The following is a 23,668-nucleotide window of genomic DNA, read 5'->3' on the forward strand; positions in this document are numbered from 1 at the left end:
CCTCAGGACTATCTTATTGTTTTAAGCTTGATTTCTTAGAATACTGTGGTTTTCTTTCTGCTTAAACTATTTATATGCTTATTTTTAACTTATGGTTTAATTATATTATATTGCTCCCATCCCAAATATTTTTCCCTTGGCTTAAATTTAACCAATGTATATAGTTTTCTTGTAGAAAACTTAATTTGTCTGTAATCATGAATATTAATACTGTGTGGACTCTTCTAAAATATGTCATGCTGAAAGGAGACATGAAGCATTCTATTCTATTGTGGGGGAAGTATCGTGCAGGATGTTAGGATAGATCGTATCACAAAGTAGATCTTGGCCAAAGTTAAAAATCTAGGAAATTCATTGAGAGAAATGCATAAATTCACTTTTTATGTGCTTACAAAAACATGTTCTTGTAATCTGTTGTGTGGTGGGAGGTAGAGAATGCACCAAAATTTTTTGGTCACTTTCAAACTAAACAGAATAAAGGTTTAAGTAGCTTTACAAAATTAAAGGGGAAACTACTTTTTAAAATCCTGTATTCCAGAACATTCAGCTTTGTGGCATCAGGCTATCAAAGTATTACAGCACTTACTGAATCTTAAACATAGGAACAGTCATGTTGAATTTGCAGATATACATGGCATGGAGTACTGGCCTCAAAATGCTCAGTACCTACAGGATTGAGGCCCTAGTAAGCATAACAGAAATAAAATAATTGTTTGAGTTAATAGCATACACTTACTACAAATTAGAGCTCTAAAGAAAATTACCATGTAGTGTTTCTGTTCCTCTGTCAGCTAAACCATATGAAGAATGGGTTGTAACAACCAAAATGAGTAATTGTTCTAGGGATGAATGTGCGTGATTTATATTATTAAATAAAATTGTAGCCATCCTTCAACTTTCAATGCGTGTCAAGTATTTTGAGTAGGCCCCAGAAAGGAGGATGCACATGGGTAGGTAACTGTGTCTGGTTCCCTCTTGCAAGCCATTCCAGGACAGAGCTGGTGTGCTCTGCTCTTTCCAAGTGCTGCTGGCTGTGCTGCCCTCAGCAGCCTCTGCCTGTTGGGTTGGTTTTACTGGGTGCAGATCTGTGAAATGCTGGGGTGTAAGACCCAAAGTTACCACTCAAATTTCCAGAGCATGGAATCATAGCTGAAGTTTAAGAGTGTGGATTTTCCTATAAGCATATATTGGAGGGCATAATTTATTTTTATGCAATGTGATACATTTCTCAATACTTAAGCTTCCTGTATTGAGTGCAGTAAGAGTTGTGAAATATTTTCTTCTGAGCAAACACTTAAAGATTTTAATTGCGTATTAGATTTTACAGTATGTAGAAACCAACTAAAGGGCTTCATGCCCAGCAGTGCTTCTTTTTCATCTTTTGGTTTGTCATTTCATTGAGGAACAAGAAAGTTCTTACGTGTGTGGTTTTTTTTTATTTTACACAAACAGGAATTAGAAGGAAACAAGAAGACTCCCAGAATGTAGAAGAGATCACTGTTAATTACATTATGTTTGGATATTGGGGGACGGGGGGAGGGAAACACTCCACACTTTGTAATATGGTCGGTGCAAGAAGGTAATTTTACATGAATTATTTATTATTTACTGTTCCAAGTAGTTAAGAATATTTTAAAGCAACACTACTGCAGGAAAACATATCTAGCTCAGTGTCATTGAAACAGGTGACTTTCTATGTAATTTCTTACTGCATAGAGTAACATGTAAACAATAGTGAGAACAATTGATAGTCCTTCAAAAAAGAATGTACTTTGAGCACAAATCTCTTTATTAATCTGTGCTTGCCTGTGAAGAAAAAGGTAATGAATTCTTGTCTTCTGAGGGGACCAGAATATCTTCAGCTTTATCTAACAGGTTGCTGTCAAAGATGTTATGCATCTCAAACTCTTATGCATCCTTCAAGTCATGAATTCTCATACTTTTTTCCTCTAAAACTATAAAAGCTGTCAAACAATGGAACTACTGTATTTTGTACTTTAGTAGATTTGCAAATTCCATAAGTAATGCTGAAAATCAAGAGTGCGGTGGTAACCCCAGTATGCATCTCAAGAATACTTCACAGTTTGATGGTAATTATGTTTGCTTCCTCAATAGTTATTTTAAAATAAGTACTATGTATTTGCAGATATATGGAGCTTGGGGGTCATCCTCTTCATGCTGGTTTGTGGACAACCACCATTTCAAGAAGCAAATGACAGTGAAACTCTGACTATGATAATGGACTGCAAATACACTGTGCCACCTCATGTGTCCAAAGAATGTAAAGAGTAAGTAGAGTACTAAATAACTTGGAAGGATTTAGAGAAGTAGATTCTCATTACCTGTGGGAGTTCCCCATACCATACGATCAGTGCATGGAATATTCTTTGCATATTCATAGATATTACTCCTACTGCTTTTGCTTAGTTGTTAATGTTTTTTCACATCAATTGGGTAGTTTCTTGGGCACTAGTATTGCATTTTTTTATTCTTTGTGGCTCTTCTCACTAAAAGTTAATCCCATAATATTTTTTGCCAATAGGTTATTCCCACACTTGTGTGAAACTTCATTTTGATTTTACACAATATATCTTTCTTGTGTCTCAGTTGTCATACATTTTATAATTGAAGAAGCTGCTCACCACTGATTGGCTTTGGCCACCACTCTTGCTGGCCAAATTACAAGGTGTTGCCAAGAGTATTTTGTGGCAGGGATTAGAAAGGTAATGATTCTTAGAGATTTCTGTTCAAAATACAAGTTGCCAAAACCCAAGGATATCACAGCAAGTTTCACTCATCTCCTACTGAAATTTCAACTCCAAATCAACATTCTAGGCAATCAAGGGAGAAAAATATTCTGTCTGCAAATACCATATGCCACTTGGGAATTGTGACTCATTTTGATGTCGTGTTTTTCTGCAGTGTTCACTGCAGCTCTTCTATGTTTTCAATTGTTCCAGTGTTTCCCATGTTTCCCTATCAGTTAATGACCTCTTCAGTCCTTTTAATATATATCCCAGTTGCATCACTTTGACTGTTTTACAGTATTTGACTGGGTTCTTGAATCTGCGATAGAGTATCTTTTCGTTGTCAATATGCAAGTCTAGATGCCTTTATAAATGCTTGAAAAATGCATTGGGTCCAGTCAAAAAAACTAGAGCAGCATCTAGGATTCTGTTACTTGACACAGAAGGAAATTTGTTACAGGTGTAATGGCTGTTCCTCTCTTCACCTGCATCCTGTGTGACCCAGGAATCTAATGCATAACATGATGCCATAGCTGGTTTTTGTGTCTTGTCATTAATGTCTAGCATTACTAGTAACATGGAAAAGCTGCGCTCAGTGCTCTCAACAGCTTGAAGAGCTTTACGTACAGGAAGAGGTTTAAAATACAATCCAGGAAGAGGTTTAAGAGAGTGCTCTTATCAGTGAATTCTATCGAATCAATCTCTTGAGATGCTGCATGCTGTGCACAGCTCAGGAAACTTACTTTTTTGCAGCCTTTTGCGTGATATATTGGCTAATTTGCTTAAAAAACGCTAATTTGCTTAAAGGCCCAAATAGGTCTGCCTTCTCTACATGACACATCAACAATGTGTTATCAATTACTGCTCTGTAAGTTAAATTTTCTTAGGGAAAAAAAACTCTGGGAATGATAAAACTTCCTGCTTGCAGTGAAAGCATTCTTACTGGTTTGGCTTGCATAAGCTGGCCTAAAGCAGGAGGCACAGGCAGTGCATTCATGTGGTTTTACTACAGGTGTAGTTAAAAAAAAGTATATAGTTTGTTCCCCTTCTGTTGTAATAACAAAAGCAGAGAAAACCAAGGCTCCGATGTGTCACCCCACCTTTCCTCTTGGTTAAGGCAGCGACCACACCTACTAAGTATATATGTGACATTCGTTTTTTTTTTTACAAGAGTTTTAAGAAGTCTGAGTTAACCTCAGTTTTTGATTGCATACAACTTTTCATGCATTTAAAAAAAAATAAAATGTGATTACCTATGTGATTTGTGTGGCCTTGCAGTTTGAAGTTGCATGGTGTGGTATGGTCAGTGCAATAACTAAAGCATTATGAGAGAACTGCAGAACTCCCATTCTGCATGTTGGAGCAATAAATTTTCATGGAAACTTTGGCACCAAAGCTGTATGTGCATGTTCTGTTTATTGTGCAAAGCCAAAAATACCTCCCCCAAGAATTTTCCAGTGAAATTTCCTCTGTAGTAAGCAGAGATGCACAGTGCTAATCAAGTCGTCTTTTACTGTTTATTTGGGGATTGATGCACTTCCAGCACTTGCAAAGACTCGGTATTAACCCATTAGTTGGTTTGTCACTTCCATCAGCCCAGGTAGTGGTGTTTGGTTTGTGTTTTGAATTTTTGTTGTTATTTCTGTATGAATAGAACAGATCAGTGTCCTTTCATGGATACTAAATAATCAAATATCTGATAGCTATTTCAGAATAAAGTATTTCTACTCATCTTAGCACTCCATATTCTTGTTGACAGCAGTAATAATAGAAAATTATATTTCTATTACTTTACAGACCAGCCTGTAGGCCATCTGTGACAGTTGTCCTATAAAGCTATTAAAAACCAACAAACCAGAAAAATCAGGTTAAGAATCTAAGCATAGTAAATGAAAACTGCAGTGTTTATGATATTTAGTTTTTAATGAGTAAATTGTTTGTTTCAGTTCAGCAATATTTGGAATGTCTTTGAGAATAAATTCCCATCACATTGTTTACTGTAGAGACTTTGAAAGCTCTGTGTGGACTGACAGCAGAAAATTTCTGGTTTTATTTGCAGTCTAATTACACGGATGTTGCAGAGAGACCCAAAGCGAAGGGCGTCTTTGGAAGAGATAGAAAACCACGCGTGGCTCCAAGGAGTTGACCCATCTCCTGCAACAAAGTACAATATTCCTCTGGTGTCATATAAAAATCTCTCTGAGGAGGAACACAACAGTATAATACAGCGCATGGTTCTTGGGGATATAGCAGACCGAGATACAATAGTGGAGTAAGTTGTCAATTTTTCTGTGTGCAGTTTGTTTTATCCATCTGTTGTTATAGTTAAGAATGGCATGAGAACCTGGGTACTTCAGTATTTAAATATAAAGCCATTCAATTAACAAACAATCACTACACTCTTGCTCTGTGGTAGAATATTCTAGGATGATAAATAATTAATTAGACCTAACCTTAGGAAAAACTTCAGGAAAATTTGTTGGAGCAGTGTGTGATTCCTGTGGTAGTTTGCCATCTTGCGTATATTTAACTGCTTTTAAATCTATCCTTTTACTTGTTCTTTGTATCTCATGCATATTTGCAGATAATAAAATTCTAGTGTTTTTCCCTTAGTATGTTTCTAGTATACCTGAATCTTTGTTAATTTAAAATATTATTCCTTTTTTCTATAGAATGCAAAATAGTAATTGTCACTGAGTGAGCTTGTTAAAAAGCTACATAGTTTTTTCAAATAGATTAAACCCCCCCTTATTTCTAAAATAATCCCAAAATCAAAAGAGGATTTAATTGTTTGGGGTTTTTTATTTGTTTGTATTCAAGCTGTCACTATCTTACCATTGGCGGGGCAGGGAAGCAGCAGTCTTGCTTTTTAAGCTTGTAGCTGCATAACAGTGGCATCCTTTCTGTTCGAATGTCTGGCTTATGAACTTAATTGTACTGAAAATTAATGTGACAGCCCTAAAGTAATGAGGGTTTTTTTCTTCCAGTTGTTGCCTAAACAAATACTAGTACTTTGTGGTTGTATGTGCCAGTGGGAAAGCCCACCATTGGTGTATAACATTGATGACAGCTTTGTCATGTAAAGAATGTTCAATAGAGGAAGAATTACTTATTTTTTAATGATATTCTAAAGATATCCACTGTAGTTCAAATTACTAGACTTGTTGGCTCTATATTTTTAATAAAACCATTACGTGCTTGTCAAAACATTAAAAATCCTCAGTTCTGCTTTCAGGTGCTCTTCCTGCTATGAGAAGTACAGCAAGGTGTGTGAGGTGCATGTCCAGTTTTTATAAAACCATTGATGCATGGTGTATTTTGTGTTTTGTACTTTCTCTAGGGCACTGGAAACTAACAAATACAATCACATCACTGCTACTTACTTCTTACTAGCTGAAAGGATTCTGCGAGAAAAACAAGAGAAAGAAATTCAGACCAGATCTGCAAGCCCTAGCAACATCAAAGCTCAGTTCAGGTGAGAATTTATGAGTCTAAATGATAGGGTGGTGTTGGTTTTGTTTGTTTTGTGTTTGTGTTTTTCTTTCTTCTTTTTTTTTTTTAACCTGGTTCAATGAGAATATTACTGAATTGCTCAAGTACTTCTTTCTTTAAAAGAGTAAAATACTAATTCATTGCAAATTTTAAATATCTTCAAAGTGCTCTGGATGCTTCAAATCTGTTCAGAAATCAGTTGCCAAGAATTTTCAATTTCAATTCCTACAGTTTTCAGGAAATGTTTAATCAATTTCAAGTCTTTATGTGAAGCAGTAAGTTTTCACAACTGCTAGGAAAGGGCACATTGATGGACCTTTAGTTCCTCATACAAATCGTGTATGCAACATCCCTGGAAAAAGTTAGTTGCATAAACTGTAAACATGTTGATGGGCAATTGGTTATAAATGAAAAATTGCTCTGTATTTGATGTTCTGGTTTAGTTGTTTGCTTTGATTTTTAATAGGCCAAACATCAAACATCCTAAGTCAAGCTTAGAGTAAACATCTGTACGTTATGTTCTTTTTCATGTTAGTTGATACGCCTGTTGTCTACAGAAAACTCTTGAATTAATTGCTTTAATCACCCATTTAAAGATATTGCAATAGATTTTGGTTTGTTTTGTTTTTAGTTTGTCAAACTATGATTAAAAAATCCTTGTAGTAAGGTTCCCTGACATACCCTGAGATTTTTCAAAGCTTCCGCTTGTGACGCACTAAAGCTAAAGGGGGCATTGGGGTTCTGGAATGTGGTTAGTATTGATATGTTCAACCAGTCCACTTGCTCTGCAACCAGTTATCAAAGCAGCCAGATTTTCAGTTACAGCAACATTTACTTACAACAAAAACAACAACAAAACAAACAAAAGCCCCTACACATAGAAAAAAACACAAGGTGAAGCATAGTTTCTACCTGCACGATGATATTGGAGGATACACATTTTGAACAGTCACTTCTCTTAAACTTTTTGGTTGTAATTTCCTGAGTTAAGTGTTAGACTATGACTAGGGATCTGCTGGTATTGAAAAAATCTTTATTGGTGCATCTTGACAATCTTTCCAGTGAAGATGGAGGTTGTGCTGAGGCATTTCCATTAATTTTTGTTCTCTAACCTTCAGCCTCTTCAAAAGTTGCCTTTTAGGTTTTGGTAAAATATTATTGGTAACTACTATTAGCAATAATAACTACTGTTAGTAGGTAATCTCTTAGGAGAATAATATTAAGTGCTTGTGTGGACGTTTAGAGTTGCTGCCTACCTTCAGTGTTGTTAATCTGTCTGTAGGATTTAGAAAGGAAAAAATAGCTTGTTCATTCCAAAGGTTTCTTTGTGTAACTCCTATGCAAGGTCATATGTGAAATCATTTAATAGGAATGACAATAGGGACATAAATGCTATGCTGTCCTTCTGGTGCATGGCCTTATTCTCCTTGGCCTAACTGATAAAAGTCAGATACTACTGCCTCAAGTTCAATCTAGCAAAAATGGACATTTGTAATAAATTAAGAGCATGCGCTTTGGAAAACAGGTTAAAGACACATCATCTCCGTTGGTTGTAACCTTGGATTTAGGCTGAGATTTCTGGAAGCTTTCTAGAGGAGTCTCTTCTGAATACCATTCCCTTTAGCCAGTGAGTTGTTTCTCTCTGTCCCTCACAGTGATTCTCAACATCTTTGTTATCTCCAGATGAGTGTGTACCCTGTGGTGTGTACTAGAGCAGACTGAAATTTCGCTGCTGTGCTTAAAAGGTCATTCACTCAGTGGTCACTTCTGGAGGAAATTGTATGTTATGTTGTGTGGTTACAAGTACTTAGAAGAGTTATTGTTGCAGGCAACTAAGCGTTGCCTGCAGAACCAAAATGGTCTGGAGCTTGTAGTTACAGAGCTTACATCTCTTCAAAGGTACCAATGTAACTGTTGTTTGGCAGTTCTCTCTTAATAGTAGATCAGCCTCTTATGTCAATTCCTTTTCAAAAAGAAATCCAAACAGAGCATCAAATCTGTCTAAAGCTAAGTATTAGTTATAAAATAAATTACTTCAGAGGAAAACTCTGTCGTTTATCTTGAGATGAAAATTCTAAAACTCCAAACTGTGCTTTTAAATTACTTTGTTTTTTTCTCTGCATCAGTGTCACTCTTTCAATAGAAGAGCTGCTCCAGTTATATGAGGAACTGAAACAAACAAGTTCATTGAATCTAAATCTTGATATGAATTAGTAAAGTTAAATGGAAGCCTGCCATATGAATTTTCTTTTCTTGACAAGGATATCTGCAAAAACTCAGGAACTCTTGCCCTTAATGGTCCCAGGTAGCTATTCCTTGTCTTCATGATGGTTCTAAATTGAAGGTGTTTATGTAGAATAACCTCATGAAAAACACAGTAAAGTAGTGTATTACTTTGATTTTGAGACTTCAAAAGATTAAAAACATATCTATATATATAGAACTTACTTGTAACCTGGAGCTTCCCTTCTGTCCCAGTCTCCTCTCAGGCCTACTGGGAATAAGGGGAGACCAGGAAGGGAAGGGAGGCAAACACGGGCTGCTATGAGAGATAAACACACTGTAGTGAGGAGGTTTATTGCCTGGAAACTACAGTACTCTTAGATACTATATTTACCCTTTATTGTGACAGCCACAGAACTCTCTTCCTTTTTTTTTGCTGACAAACCAGTCTGTTCTTAAAGCATGGTAAATTCTTGTAAGATTTAAATCTGCATTTTTCTGTCAATTCTGTAGTTTTGTTTCTAATTTATTTAAGTCCTATTTGTTCATCACAAACAGTTGTTTGTGTTTAAAATATCCAGCATAGCACAAGTCATCGGAAAATGAGGTCAGTGGTTCCCAGTGTTTCTGGAGTCAGCTGGGGCCTAAGGGGGGTGGCAGTGTCAAAGCAAGGAAGACCACAGCCCAGGTTCTACTTCTTGTCTGGACACCTTGTGTGGGAGCTGCTGGCTGTGTGGCCTCCCTCCAGGCAGAGCAGCTCCCAGTGCTCAAGGGGATAGGGTGAAGCCTGTGTGGCTCCTCCCAGGGAATGGACTACAGAGGCTTACACGGGTCTGTTGGCAGCCAGGTCCTGCTTTTAAAGGATCCTGGTTGATTTTTGTATCCCTGGTTTGTTAAATCAAAACTGAAGCCAGTACTTCAAAATAAAGTCTGCAGTTAGGTGTGATGAGTTTAATGTTGGCTTTAAAAAAAGTGCTGCTCTTCAAAGCTCATACTGTTGGGCAGACAGCTGTCAATTGTTACTTGTGGAGAGAGGCATCTCGCACTTCAGGTTCCTTTTCTATCTAGCCATTACAGAGGGAGCCTTAAGCAAAGATAGTTGTATTGCAAGTGCTTCCGTTAACTTTAAACACTTGAAAAGAACATTTCTAGAAGAAGAGTAGCAAAGAGGTGCCTGAGGTTTCCTTGTTTCTTCAGCTTGACTTCTTATCACAGCAGAGATCAGGAAGCTGGTATGATCCTTCCGGCTTTGCATGCAGGCTGTCCAAGCAGATATCTGGGCTCATGCTTGGTGAGAACCATCCTCTGCTTCCTCTCCCGCTGCCCTCCCACGCCTGCCTTCTAAACTGAGTTACAAAGACATGCAGCCCTGTCTTTTGGCACACCCAAAATACGGTTGGCAATGTCTTGTAATATGCTGTCCATATGTGAACAGAGGTCTCTACTGCAGCTTTTCATGCAGTATGCTAGAAAAAGATAACTCCTACTTTGAAAGGTTTCAAAAATGTCTTGGTCTCCACAAGTAATGTGGGACTTACGCCGAGTGCAGCAATTCAATAATTATTTGGTGTTTAGGTGTCACACTGTAGGTGCTGGTCTTTTGGACTAGGCTTTCAAAATACAGAGAGAAAGGACTGGCAGTATTTGTTCTTAATTTATTCTGTGTGCATTATGGGAAAATTACAATATATATTAGGATTTAAAGTAAAATATATATCACTGGATACTAGCTTAGATGCTGGAGATAAGACAGCTGCTAACTGTAAAACTTGTTTACATGTAGGTGTTACTTTCTATTTTGAACTTGGATGTACAGTTTATCTGAGTGCCACACTCTTAAGCATCTTGAGGCCTGAATTCATGCAGCTGTATTATTCCAGTTGCTCAGCTAAGGACAAATGTATGCTCTCAATTCATGTGTGTTTAAAATTAAAGGGGATTTTGTAGAGTAGAGCTTGGTCTGAATGAGACTTTCTGAAAAGGAGAGAATGATGCTTCTGACTCAGCTTTTCAGTCTCACTGCTGTTAACTATAACCTAATATTTATAATAAGCAAAAAATAACAGAAGCTTCAGATTAAAAGTAGTTTGGAGTATTATCTTATTTAAGTTGTGCTTGAATCAGCTCATATCTTCCCCTAGGTAACTGCTGCTGCTATACCTACCTCATTATTTTCTTTGAGACACAATTATTTAAAGCTTTTTATTGCTTAATTCATTTTCTGAAAGCAATGAAATCTTAAGATTTCATTTGACAGTAACCAATATCATTTCTAAACTATGCTTTTATGTGTATGATGTTCTTTTCAAATAACAGCATTTCTAAAGGAATGCACGTTCTCTGAGAATGTTTCCTTTTCCTCACGTACTCAGTAGTGCTGTGTACCAACATGTCACTCTGCAGGCCCGTTTGCGTGGCAGTACTTGTGCAGATGTTACATTTTCTTACATGTTCTGAAATGCTTGCCATGATCTAACTTTTCTTTTATCCTTTATAATTATTTATGTAGGCAGTCGTGGCCAACAAAAATCGATGTACCTCAGGATCTGGAGGATGACCTTACAGCTTCTCCTCTCTCTCATGCAACTGTTCCCCAGTCACCAGCTCGCACGGCTGAGAATGTTCTCAATGGCCACAGAAGCAAGGCCCTTGGGGATGCAGCAAAGAAAGAAGAGATCCCTGAATTAGCTGGGCCAGCACTTTCAGCAGTGCCGTCGGTGAGCCTGAAACCCACTACAAGTGGCCGAAAGTGCTTGTTCAGAGTAGAGGAAGATGAGGAGGAGGATGAAGAAGATAAGAAACCTATTTCTCTTTCTACTCAAGTTGTTCTGCGCCGGAAGCCTTCAGTTACAAATCGTCTTACTTCAAGGAAGAGTGCACCAGTCCTCAATCAAATCTTTGAGGAGGGTGAGTCAGATGATGAGTTTGACATGGATGAGAACTTGCCCCCAAAGCTCAGCAGGTTAAAAATGAATATTGCTTCACCCAGCACGGTGCATAAACGCTATCACAGGAGGAAAAGCCAGGGACGGGGCTCTAGTTGCAGTAGCTCGGAAACAAGCGATGATGACTCAGAAAGTCGGAGACGCCTGGACAAAGATAGTGGGTTTCCTTACTCCTGGCATAGACGGGATAGCAGCGAAGGGCCGCCTGGCAGCCAAGGAGATGGCGGCGGACAAAGCAAACCGAGTAACGGAAACCGAGGGGTGGACAAAACAAGCCCAAGTGACAACAACAAAGGTGGGGGGAGCCCCTCCGGCGGCTCCAGCGGTAGCACCAACACCACTTCAGGTTCCACTCGGAGGTGTGCTGGATCCGGAAACTCAATGCAGTTATCGTCTAGAAGTGCAGGGGAACTGGTTGAAAGCCTGAAGTTAATGAGCCTTTGCCTAGGCTCACAGATTCATGGCAGCACTAAATACATTATTGATCCTCAAAACAATCTGTCCTTTTCCAGTGTAAAAGTGCAGGAGAAATCAACATGGAAAATGTGTATAAGTTCCAGTAGAAGCGCAAACCAGGCTTCATCCCTGGGCAACCTAAAATTGTTTTCTGATCAAATGTCAGACACCGCAAATGAATTGGAACGGATAAAGAACAGGAACTTGAAAAACAATGTGCTACAACTACCTCTCTGTGAAAAGACGATATCTGTGAATATTCAGCGGAACCCAAAGGAGGGGCTGCTGTGTACCTCCAGTCAAACCAGTTGTTGTCATGTCATTTGACCATGACCTGACTTTAATAGCTCGATCTACTTGACAGCATCATTCTTCCTGTTCAGAGCTGTGAACACCTTGTCACCGGACCCCCCCCTTTTGTTGTCTTAAGATTTTTAAGTGGGCTTTGAGCAGTTATTTATTACCCTTTAATTTTGTGTTTGCTTGATGGTATGACAATGCATGGTCTTTGCATGCTGCTAGCCAATATGTTTTTCTTTTTCAACAAACCAGAATATTTTATTGTGTAATTTTTACATTTATAATTTTACTATGGAAGATCTGGATTAAATGAACTATCTGGATCCTAATGTAAATTGAGCACTTAGAAGTTTCATGTTCTGCACTTCAAACTAGAGAGCGAAGCTTTAGTTTACTTGTGAAATGTTAATTCTTGTTCTGACCTTCTGTGATATCTAAAATATGTGATATGTGGCATACTTCTATGTGTCTGAAACAGAACCAAAGCAATAATGTTTTGATGCTGAAAACTCTTCAGGGAGCTTTCAGATGTTCCAAGGCTTGTACAAAGCAAAGATGCACTGAAAATTAGTGATCTTGAAATATGATTTTAAACCCACACCTATTTGTCTTAAGCTAGAATACAGATAAAGTTGTGGCTCGAAAATCAAACTGAAAAGATCTTGTTTTGCTAGAGGCAGTTTTCTTTACAAAATGAAAAAAAAAAGGCAAGTAGCTTTGTAAGGCAGCTTTCTCCCATAGAAATATGTTAATATTACAAGCAGACAATCTTCTTTTTTAATATAACAAAAGTAAATTATTAAGTCGACTTCTGAGTTTCTACATGCTAACTGAAAATAAAGTATTTGTATGAATTACTTTTGTTATTAGTATATCACAACACTTAATATTTTAGGTTTTTAACTTGTAAAGCTTCTCCCATATGCTCCCCTCCCTGAGATTTCAGAAGGCAATAAGGGATGTAAAACCTTTAGGTAATTGGATTCAAACTGAAATTGTTATTGTCGTTGACATTTTTCTCATTATTACTCTTTTTAAGACTTAAACTACTGCTGTTTCCCACTTGTCCACCACTTTTCCCTGAGTAATCATGCTTTTTCATAATATCAGTTAAAAGTAGCATATAGGAAAGTATTTATTTTACAGCTCTTAGCCTTTCTGTTAGGTTTCCCATTGCCATGGCAAGGTCTTGAATTAAGAGTATTTCTGTACAAAAGGATACTTTTGACCAGATGAATTAACTTTGTGGAATTTTATTATCTAGAATAAAATATATTGCAGATTCCTAGTTTTGGGAAGGGCAAGAATGTTTTATTTTTTCATGCTGTGCACTGGGTCTTCTAAGCAATGCTAGTGAAACTGGCCGTGGTATGTAGCAGCGCCCTGGGCAGACATTGGATGTCTGAGAGGAGTTGACACTGTTGAGCGTCTTGTAACACTTGCAGAATGGTCAAATATGAGGCATTTCACGTACCGCAGAGTGAGCAGAGCACCGAAGAACAGCCTTACGCTTGGTCTTGATTTCTACAGCTCGTCTTGATTAGTAAAAGACTTTACTAAGAGAGTCTAAATTGCATGGGGTGTTCTTACTGGCTAGCCTAGCCAGGGAGTTCGCATTCTGCTTCCTAAACAAGGCAAAGGATAAGTGTTTTACTTCTTTAAGTTTTAAACTCTGGTTGCAGTTTAGTCAGTGTGATATTTATAAATTACAAGCTACAAGAATAGATGTGTGGGTGAAGCCATAGAACATATTTGCTTGAAATTTTTGAGCAGGGATCTTACCAAGGGCCAGAAATGAGATGTGTGGTTCACGGACGGTGAGCATAACATCTAAGTAGGAGACAAGTTTATAAAGGGCATTGGCAATAAACTTATTTGTTGCAGCTTTTTTTCCAAGTATTGTAAATACTCTTTCCTGGTATTATGTACAGCCTTGGAATGGCACCTTTTAACTAACCCCGGGTGTATTTTGTTTCTGATGTTTTTATATACAACTGTATATATATGGTGCTCACTTTAGAACAGCAGTGTCGACCATTTATGCTGCATAGATGTATTATAGCCTTATAGCTGTGTGTGGTTGGTTGACCCTTTGGGCGTACAGATGTTAGTCTGAGTGGTGTCCGTTACCCATTTGTTGATAGGTGAATGATTGTGCATGTGGTGTATGTTGTATTATGTTGTCACGTAAAAGGAAGGGCGAGAATAACCACTACATTAAGGTAATATTGGACCAAACTATTTAGAGCAAGTAAACAGTTTCTTGTACCCCTTAACGTGTCTTTAAAAGTTGCAGATAGTTACAGTAGTGTATAAAGTAAATATTGTGGAAAAACAATTAGTCTTGTATTTTTCTGTATGTGTGTATATAAATATATATATATATATATATAAAAAAATAATGTACCTCTAGCAACTTAATCTGTATTTAAGATGTGACAATCTTGACACAGAATTTTAAGAGTAGCAGTATAAATAAGCAGAATTAATGAACAGAAATATAAAAATTTCTCACCAAGAAAGAATCTGTGTGTGTGTGTGTGTATGTGTTAAGAGGGTACAGAAATATCAGCTGATCGGATTGCTTCCAGCAATGTTTGGCTTTTTCATTGTACAAACAGTCATGGTGTGCGACAGAAATGGAAAATCCAGTTAATAAAAGTGATATCTTGATGGATGCATAAGCTGTGATTTGCACGTCGATGCAGTTTGTTACTCCCGGTGTTCAATGCGTAAGGGTGGCACAATTGCGGAGTCTCAGAGGTCAGACCTGCTGGAGACCCGCCTGCAAACACAGAGCAGCTCATGCTGAGCAGTGCTGATCAAGTTCACAGAGAGTAAGAAATTAAAATAGAGAGCAGTAAGAAATGTCAGCCCTGTTGCATTGAAAAAAAATACAACTTTGTGTGTAGACACAGGAACTTCAGCTCTTGCACAAGTCAAACCTGTTCATTTGGGTTTAAAAGTTGGCATCTGCTAAAAGACCTTTTTGTTTAAAGGTTGAATTTGGTGTTTCTTAGGCAGAACTTCAGAATTATTTAAATGGTGTAGTAAACCTTACAAACCGCTGTTCAGCTAGATAACTTTTTTGATACACTTGTCCAGCTTCTTACCATCCTAGCAAAGCCAGCGCTGTTGTGGCAGCTTGTGCCTGGCAGCTCTGAAATACAGAACACAAAGGGTTTCAAAATCTCAGTTACAATGTTTGCTGTGTGCATGCCCAGGTAAGTCAGAAGAGTCTTATCTGAACTGACTGGTTGATAGCAGTTTGCCAATTCTGCACAGGCACTGTGTAAAATTGTTCTGGTTCTTTTCCTTCTGAGAGTGTGTGTAAGTTCAGGTTCCACCAGTACTATTCTTTGCAATATAAAATGAGTAATACTGGAAAAAAAACCAAACAATGTTAGCATCAGCACTGATCCATGTCAGATGTGTAGTGGGGCCTGCTGACTGCACACCAAAAGATGGGCACTGTTAAGACAAGGCTGTTGTCACCCAAACTGCCCAAGATCTGAAAACCTAGTGCAAGACACAGCTCTGCATGCACAGTCTTCTCTTCTTCTGCTGTCATATGTAACAGGATCCCAGGAGTTAATTCTAATTATTTACTGCAACTGCTTCACAGTGTACATTTTACAACCCTGCCCCACATTGCTGTGTTTAGTCTGCCATGTGCTTGAAAACATCTGCTCCTGAACACTTAGTCTAAAATTAAGTATGTCAGTACAGAACTGAGAGAACAACTGAAATATCGACACTCAAATCCAGGAGTGTGTTGTCACTGTCATCACTTATAAACTGCTGTGCCTCAACATGCACTGACACTGTTTATTGCTTGTTTTTTTTCCTAGAGCCTGTGAAGGCAATTGGGTTGAGGAGGGGGAGCAGCACCAGCCACGACTGCTGGGACACATCCTGCCTAGCGTGCGTGGTGCTAGGGGCTGGTTTCTGGTACCTTATGCACGTGACCAGCTCACCCTTAGAGATGTCTCTGGTGACCCATAGTTAGAGCAGCTCAGCGCAACCTGGTCTTCTGCAGTTATTTAACATGGAGCCTGTGATTTAACTGCTCGTGACATGTGAAGCATAACCAGCCAGGGAGGGTATGGACATGGTGTAGGGATTAATGGTGTTTAACAAGTTATGTAATTATATGCAATTAATTATATGATTGCTTTATGATGGGCTAGTTGCGTGAAGCTGTACCCAAAGGCTTTTGCAGCTGGGACCGTGCCACTGCTGGGGAACCTCATACACGAGGTGGTGGAGGTGGCAGCAGGTGAGGAACAGCCAAGGGCTGTGACCATGTCAGAGTGAGGAAAGCTGCAGCAAATCTTGTACTCTTTTTGAAGACAAGGCCAAGCAATAGCATCTCAGTAGCTGGTACATGCAGGTCAGAGACAGATAGATAGATAGATAGATTGATTGATTGATTGGGTTTTTTTTAATTACTTTTTCATTGGCAAATAAAAGTGCCAGCCAGTTAGAGGGAAATCCCAATGTGGATGGCTGGCAATAAACAAACTGGAATATCCCAAACATCAGAGACAACTCAGCCACCCCAGCAGCCTTTCCCATGGTTAAGTTTGTGTGTACGAATCAGAACAGATCTGTCACTAATTCCAGAGTACAACTTGCTTTCAATAACAGGTGTGTGGCTGTATGTAGGAAAGAGTATCAGTGACTCACTTCAGTTGCCTGAAGCCAGCAAAGCTCCCGCATTAAAGTCACATAGGTACAGTGAGTGTTTTGAGGGACAGCTGGACTGCCCTTCTCCAGAGCAATGTCTTCTTTGTAGATATTTCAGCCTGCTCCCTTCTAGAAGCACAGCCCTGGCTATTTTTTTTTCATTTTGAGCTTAAAATTGTAATTACTTGTAAGAAGTTGACTCAATTTGGCCTATCTGTGTATATTACAAATGACATCGATTTCTAGAAGTCAAGAACCCCGGATTAGTGACAGAATAAGGTGTATTACACTAGGGAAAAAGAAATATGATGTCTCTTTACTTTCCCAGATGGTAAAAGAATTATGTCATATGACAAATGCCAAGTGTACTTGATACTTCAGAGGACTTGAAAAGCATGGGGTTTTTGTAAGGACTTCACAAGGCTCTCAGATGTGTCATGTCAGATCTTAGCAATTAATTTCAGCAAACCCTTGTGTAACATCTTCCTATTTAATTCCTTTCACTGCTCTCTCTTAAGAAACACAGGAGGGAAGGATCTGGTTTTTTTGGGCACTTGTGTACCACAAGTGCTCAGCTTGAACGCCTGAGGCCTGGGTGAGGTTTGGCTCAGCCCTGCGGCCCTGGGAGGCAACAGGAACGGCTAAGAGCTCTTACACCATGCCCAGGATCACCCTCATCACACCGGTGGTGACAGCTGCCATCAGCACTGGGTTTTAGCTCAACTAGTGGGGTGTGGAGAGATCCCTCCTCTCTAGGGGCATCACTCTGCAAGGACCAGCACTGATGCTGGCACTCACCCCTCTGCCTCTCGGCTGAGGCACTGGAGATCTTTCCTCAGGAAAGCACACGGCCATAGCAGCCATGGTTCCCACTGGAAGGAAACTCTCAAGCAGTGCAGGTTTTCTGGAACGAGATTTAAGATGGATTCCCTCAGATCCAGCTAGACTAAAATACTCAGACTGCTTGCCTGCTTACGGAGGAACCTTTCCTCACGGAACAATTCCAGCAGTTTTGTGCTGTCCCGAAGTTCACAGGAGGTGCTGCTGTCCAGCAAGTACAGTAGAGATCTCGAATCAGCAGTTTCTTCTACGCCACACAATTAGATCTGATGAGAGAACTTTTGCATGACCAGTAAATTATTCATGACTGCCCTTTCCTGAAAAAAAACCAAAACAGCCTTCTTGGTTGTTATTGCTGCTGCTAAGAAGCAATTCAAGCCTTATGGATATAGGTACATGCTACTCCCACACAGTTGTCTTCCCAAACAAGCTGCCTCCAGACTCATCCTCGGTTTCTCCTTAAACCCTGAGACCTGAGATGAACTTGTTTACTTCTTAGACTCAGGCATTGTAAGAATGGCCACAGAACAGGCACGCAGCTCACACAGCGTGTGAACCGCAGTTACTGGTAAATATCTTATTCATTCTGTCTAATATTTTAATCTGACAACAGATTTTTTTTTGGTCAGTAAATTTCGTCCCTAAGGCCCCAGAATTTTTACAGAAGCACCTATGGCAGAAAGAAAACAACACACAGACATTCAGAAGCAGACACACAAACAGTTTTTTTCTCTCAAAAGAGAAATGAAAACAGGTGACATCATGAAAGTAAAAATAACAAAAAACCAACAACAACAACCCAAGCAAAACCCAGCACCAAACCAGTATCAAGCATATGAAACACAGCAACCCCCCCGGAAAAGAACAAAGAGCAGCATACAGAGGAACAGGAGCTAAATTTCAGTTCAGTGACATATTACTTGGCAATACACAGTAACACTTCTCAGCAAGCTGAAGCGGAGGCTCTTTAGGACAGAAACTATCGTGATTGTGTAGCAGCTGGGATGCTAAAACAAGAGCTCGCCCAGTAAGTAGAACAAACTCTAATCCCTATAAAACAAAGGATTCCCATCCTTGTCATTCACACTATGGAAGGTCATAATTCCTACTGGCTTCTGGTGGAGAATCCTCCTAAAGAACAATATTATCCCTATTCATGTAATAGGTAAGGAAACCAAGCAGAAGGGATTTGCTCGAGGCAAGGGCAACCGCTAACATTACTTACATCACCGGGTACTTAAACCTTACTAAAGATTTTCCTGTTGGGCTACAGAAAACAGGAGAATGAAAGGCCCACAAGGACAACCACAAAGTCAGTTTTGTAGAAGTCTACATATTTTTTTTCACACAATCGCAGTTGAGACACGACTCAATTCCTTTTCCAACCCATCTTAGAAAATTACTCCAGGCACCTGATGCAGTTGCGATCAGCAAAACACACCGAATTATTTTGCTCATAAACCAGCACAAATTATCAGAATCCCTTCAAAACAGCTATGACAAGCTCACAAGAGCACATCTCACCAGCAACCCAGCCCACAGATTTTTCTTCTCCTGAACCGTTCACTCAAAAACACCGAGGAGGCAGCACGAGTAAAACCTGAACAAACATCAGCTCCTTCTGATCAATGTGGGCAACAAACTGCGAAGCTGGGGAGCGTTCATGGAGAACATTCTGGTCCCCTCCTCAAAAAAAGCTTCGGGTTTGGGATCTTCACAGCGCTTTGGGAAGGGAGACACGGCGCCCTCCGAGATCCCTGCAGCCACCACGCTGCCAGGGCTTCAGGAACAGGCTGTGGAACAGCAGCAGCCCCTGAGATCCCCCCGAAATAGCAGCAGCGCGGGGGACGCGGGGTGGGAGAAGCAACGAGAGTGGTGGCGGGTTCTGCTCCTCTTCCCCTGGGAACCAACACATTTCTCACTGGGTCACGCTGGCAGAATTTGAGAAATGCTGATTTTCAATCCCAGACAGAATATATTATTTTGGGCTTAGTTGTGTTATTCTGCTTTGCGGGCCCTGTGGCAGGAATCTGAAATGTGCAAAGTAGGCAAACGCCTTCATTATTGTAACAGCGGATTTTTCCCAACAGGATTCCCGTGAGTATCACATGTAAGTAAGTTGCATCTACCAAAGACAAAGGTCACAGCAGGACAAAAATAAACTGTCTCAAGGTCAGGGGAGCAAACACTGCAGATTTGGGTCCTATTACAGTCAGAAAAAAATGAAGCATGAGGAAAATCACCTTCTTATGGAATGCAAGAAAATAATTAGATATTCACTACACACACAACTACTGGTACATCAGGTATCAAGTTTAATTAATCTGTTACTATCGCTTCATTCATACCCATTCATACAATACTGCAGTTCAGGAGCCAGGGACATGATACCAAAATCTAATGTAAATTAAAACCAAAATCTACTTCATAAATTACTGCTCAGCATCCACTTCCTATTGAATGCTTTTTACCCAGCTTTTGAACAGATTTTAGCTGGGGCTTATTTAGAGATCTAGCACACAGGACCACGTAATGCATACTTCATAATATTTATGTTCAACTATTTCTCTGCTCATATAGGGAACAATAATATATTTCATTATGCAATGTATAAAATACTTAAGTTAATTTGTTATGTGCAAACAGTAGCTAATAAGCACTCTTTGGAATAATATAGGATTGATTAGCTATTGTAATAAAGGAACAAAAGGGGCAATAACCCCAAAGGGACCGTACAATCTGAATTAAACACTAGTTTACCTTTTTAAGTTTCTTTTACAAAGCTGCAGTTGAAAACTCTCGTTAGCTTCTGGGTGCTTACTCACAGGATCTGTTTTCAATCACCTGGAGGACAGCGGGCCTGGCAGATTTCAACCCGACCTAGTATAAGCTGGAGTGTTTTATTTGGTGTTAACTTCACAAATCGTTGCGTTTGAGATACAAAGAGAGCAGAAGAAAATACATATATATATATATGGGGGGTTTTTTGCAGTGTGAGGCAGGGAGTGTTTACCAAGTGTCATACAAGCAGGTGCCACCTACTGAGTAGATGGTGGAGTGCAGAGGCTGAGGGCTGCGCATCCTCACCAACAAATGCTCAGCAAGTGTCCGCGTTCACACGTGACGGCTTTACTCATCCTCGCTCCTCCACTTTTACTCATCCTCGCTCCTCCAAGTTTACTCCTTCAGTGACTCAGCCGCCAGCTTCATTTGCTGCGAGAGAAGGGAGAGAAAGAAGAGGCTCGGTGAGTGCGGTGGCAGCACGGCGAGTCACACAGAACAGCACCATTGGAAAGCGGGACGCTTCCGAATCCGACTGAATAATAGAACTACAGAAATAAAAATTAACTCAGGTTTCGGTAGTTAAAAACAAGAATGCAAGTACGTTGTGCCTTTTACAAACAACGCAGTTTTAACAGAGGCATTGCTCTTCCCATCAAAAGACCAAACAAAGGAGGATGCAATTTGTATGTAGATTACTGGGCCCAACAGATACAGAGAAAAACCTTCTCCCTCAGCCTCCCGAGCAGGAGGAACTGCTGGAAGAACAGCAACGTGAAAAGCCGGGGGAAACTACTGAACCTTTCTGCCACTCCTGGGCAACAACTGTGCCTGTGGCAGCGCTCGCTGTGATGTGGCTTCACCACCGTGGCTCCAGGACACCCCTGTCCCCATCCCCGGTGACACCAGCGCACAAGCGACCGGCCTGTCACCCCATCTCCTCCTGGGCAGATGGGTACAGCTGATGGGCCGCATGGGAAACCTGCTCTTACGTGTTGGAAGACGTGGATACCAGGCTGGAATAAAACTGTATAAAACTACAGCATCGTAATTAAAGTGACTTCTACCCCTGTTGTAAAAACATTAAAAAGATACACAAGACAGCAACTCAGTTCATGATTCATCAAATTCAAACCCAATTATCGTATTTTAGAATGATTTTCTTAAATTCTGGACGTTGTTGCAATTACACAGGGATTGATGAGGAATGTAGAAAACTGCAAAGTTATTTTTATGCTCAGATTTCTGCAGGGCTTGCCAAAGTCTGGAAAAAAACCAAGCACATGACTTTTAATGATGACTAGATGGTAATCTGCCCAAAAAGCCTCACCTCCAAATCACAGATTTATTAATGTATTTATTCACAAAAATACAGGATCGTTCTTTGAGATCACTTCAGATAAGCAAAATGCTCAGCACAGCAAAGGACTGTGATATCAGAACCTCAGACACAAAGGAGATTTTTAAAAAGTCCTTGTTGTAGCAGATATTAATTCTTAAGACAAAAATACAATTTGCTTAGTGGGAGAATCAACCTCCTGGCCAAGCCGTGTGCACATTTTTAAGATGTATTCTCTACAGATCTAAAATTTTAGTTCCGTGTGAAGTTTTCAACACTGTACAAGTTATTTAGTCTTAACTGTATAAGTTCTTAAGGCATCTTTAAAGTAACAGTGAACTACTGACCCAACGCCGCCCGCGGTTTCCCATTGCACAAAAGTGAAGCTGCGACTGTTACTTGGTATTTCTGTATCACCCATTTATTTTTGCTGCTGAATTTTACGAAAACATCCTGTGGTATAAGAAAGCGGCAGCAAACTGCTACGGCGATATGTGTTATTTCCAATCCTGTTGTTAACCGCTTTGTTTTCATTATCTCAGGACGTCACCAGAGAGATCTCAATGCGAAACCAGAATAACAACGCCAGGCGTCCAAAATATCTGCTGAGAGAGAGAAACCGGGGCCGCCCTTTGAAGCTTCTTGTGAACGGGGATGTTCCACAACACAGAATTTACAGAGGCAGGAAGAGCCGAGTTTGAACTGAGCCAAAGGCACCTCTCGCACATCACATGCGGTTACCAGCCACGGGTTTTTCAGTGTCTGGAAGGCTGGAAACCACCCTGATATACTAAGAAATAATTACAGTATAAGTATATAAAGTTTAACTTAAGTATATAAAGAAAAACACTGAGTGACAACAAAGGAAGGATCTAGATGGAGACCAGCCTGAAGGACGAGGTGAGGAGCAGAGGCACACACTCAAGTTTCTTAAAGTTCATTCTTTTATGCTTGTGTTTGATTTCATACAAATGGCCCAACACATATGGTAGAAACACAAATACCTAATAATGTTATAAAAAAAAAAGAATTAGAAAAGGGGGAAACTGCAACTACAATGGACACTTTCATTCCATTTCTACCCTGTAACATAAAGATGTCAGATTGCTCCAGCACAGCCCCTTCTCCCTTCCTTCTGCTGCTGGTCTGTGCCTGAACCTGTTCCAAAACATTGCTCTGCGTGATAAAACCCACCTACGGCAACTCTTCATCATTTTTATCTGTATCTCCATGCCATCTATAAGGGAAGTAAAATTAGTTTGTGTGACAAATATTTATACGCTTCTCCATAGCAACAGGGCAGAAAAAAAGCCATAGCTAAATGCTGGAATGCAGATTCCTCTTTGGCATCCTGATCTGCTTATTTAAATAAATGACTGTATAAAACTACAGCATCTTAATTAAAGTGACTTCTACCCCTGTTGTAAAAACATTAAAAAGATACACAAGACAGCAACTTAATTCAGTTCATGATTCATCAAATTCAAACCTAATTATCGTATTTTAGAATGATTTTCTTAAATTCTGGACGTTGTTGCAATTACACAGGGATTGATGAGGAATGTAGAAAACTGCAAAGTTATTTTTATGCTCAGATTTCTGCAGGGCTCGCCAAAGTCTGGAAAAAAACCAAGCACATGACTTTTAATGATGACTAGATGGTAATCTGCCCAAAAATTCTGCACAACCGGGACTACTGCCATTTATTTCTGAAGGCCCTCCTAATTTTAACTGAGCTAAGCTTATGCTAGTATTCTCTTATGCTGGCAATCTTATGTTATTATAGTTAAAATATATGATGAACACACAAATTTCCCAGCTCCTTCAGTGGGTCAGTGGGTAGAAAAACCTCTTAA

The 23,668-nt window shown here is 39.6% G+C and overlaps 2 protein-coding genes across 4 annotated transcripts in view; one reads left to right on the plus strand and one right to left on the minus strand.

The window, feature by feature from the left end:
• The window catches only part of SNRK (SNF related kinase), a 41,444-nt gene extending 26,646 nt beyond the window's left edge, over positions 1 to 14,798 (plus strand). For all 3 annotated transcript variants that reach the window (XM_080338538.1, XM_080338540.1, XM_080338539.1), the window contains exons 4-7: positions 2,147 to 2,288; positions 4,807 to 5,019; positions 6,088 to 6,222; positions 10,972 to 14,798. In XM_080338538.1, the coding sequence (XP_080194664.1) occupies positions 2,147 to 2,288; positions 4,807 to 5,019; positions 6,088 to 6,222; positions 10,972 to 12,190 (1,709 nt within the window). In that variant the 3' untranslated portion in view covers positions 12,191 to 14,798. The remainder of the gene's footprint in view (positions 1 to 2,146; positions 2,289 to 4,806; positions 5,020 to 6,087; positions 6,223 to 10,971) is intronic.
• Positions 14,799 to 20,869: 6,071 nt separating this feature from the next.
• Positions 20,870 to 23,668, minus strand: part of ANO10 (anoctamin 10) — a gene marked incomplete at its 3' end in the record, with an annotated part of 122,168 nt that continues 119,369 nt past the window's right edge. Inside the window, exon 12 of the mRNA XM_080339940.1 lies at positions 20,870 to 20,905. Coding sequence (XP_080196066.1) covers positions 20,870 to 20,905 — 36 coding nt within the window. The remainder of the gene's footprint in view (positions 20,906 to 23,668) is intronic.

This window comes from Nesoenas mayeri (genome assembly GCF_963082525.1).
Source record: "Nesoenas mayeri genome assembly, chromosome: 2".
NCBI lineage: Eukaryota > Metazoa > Chordata > Aves > Columbiformes > Columbidae > Nesoenas > Nesoenas mayeri.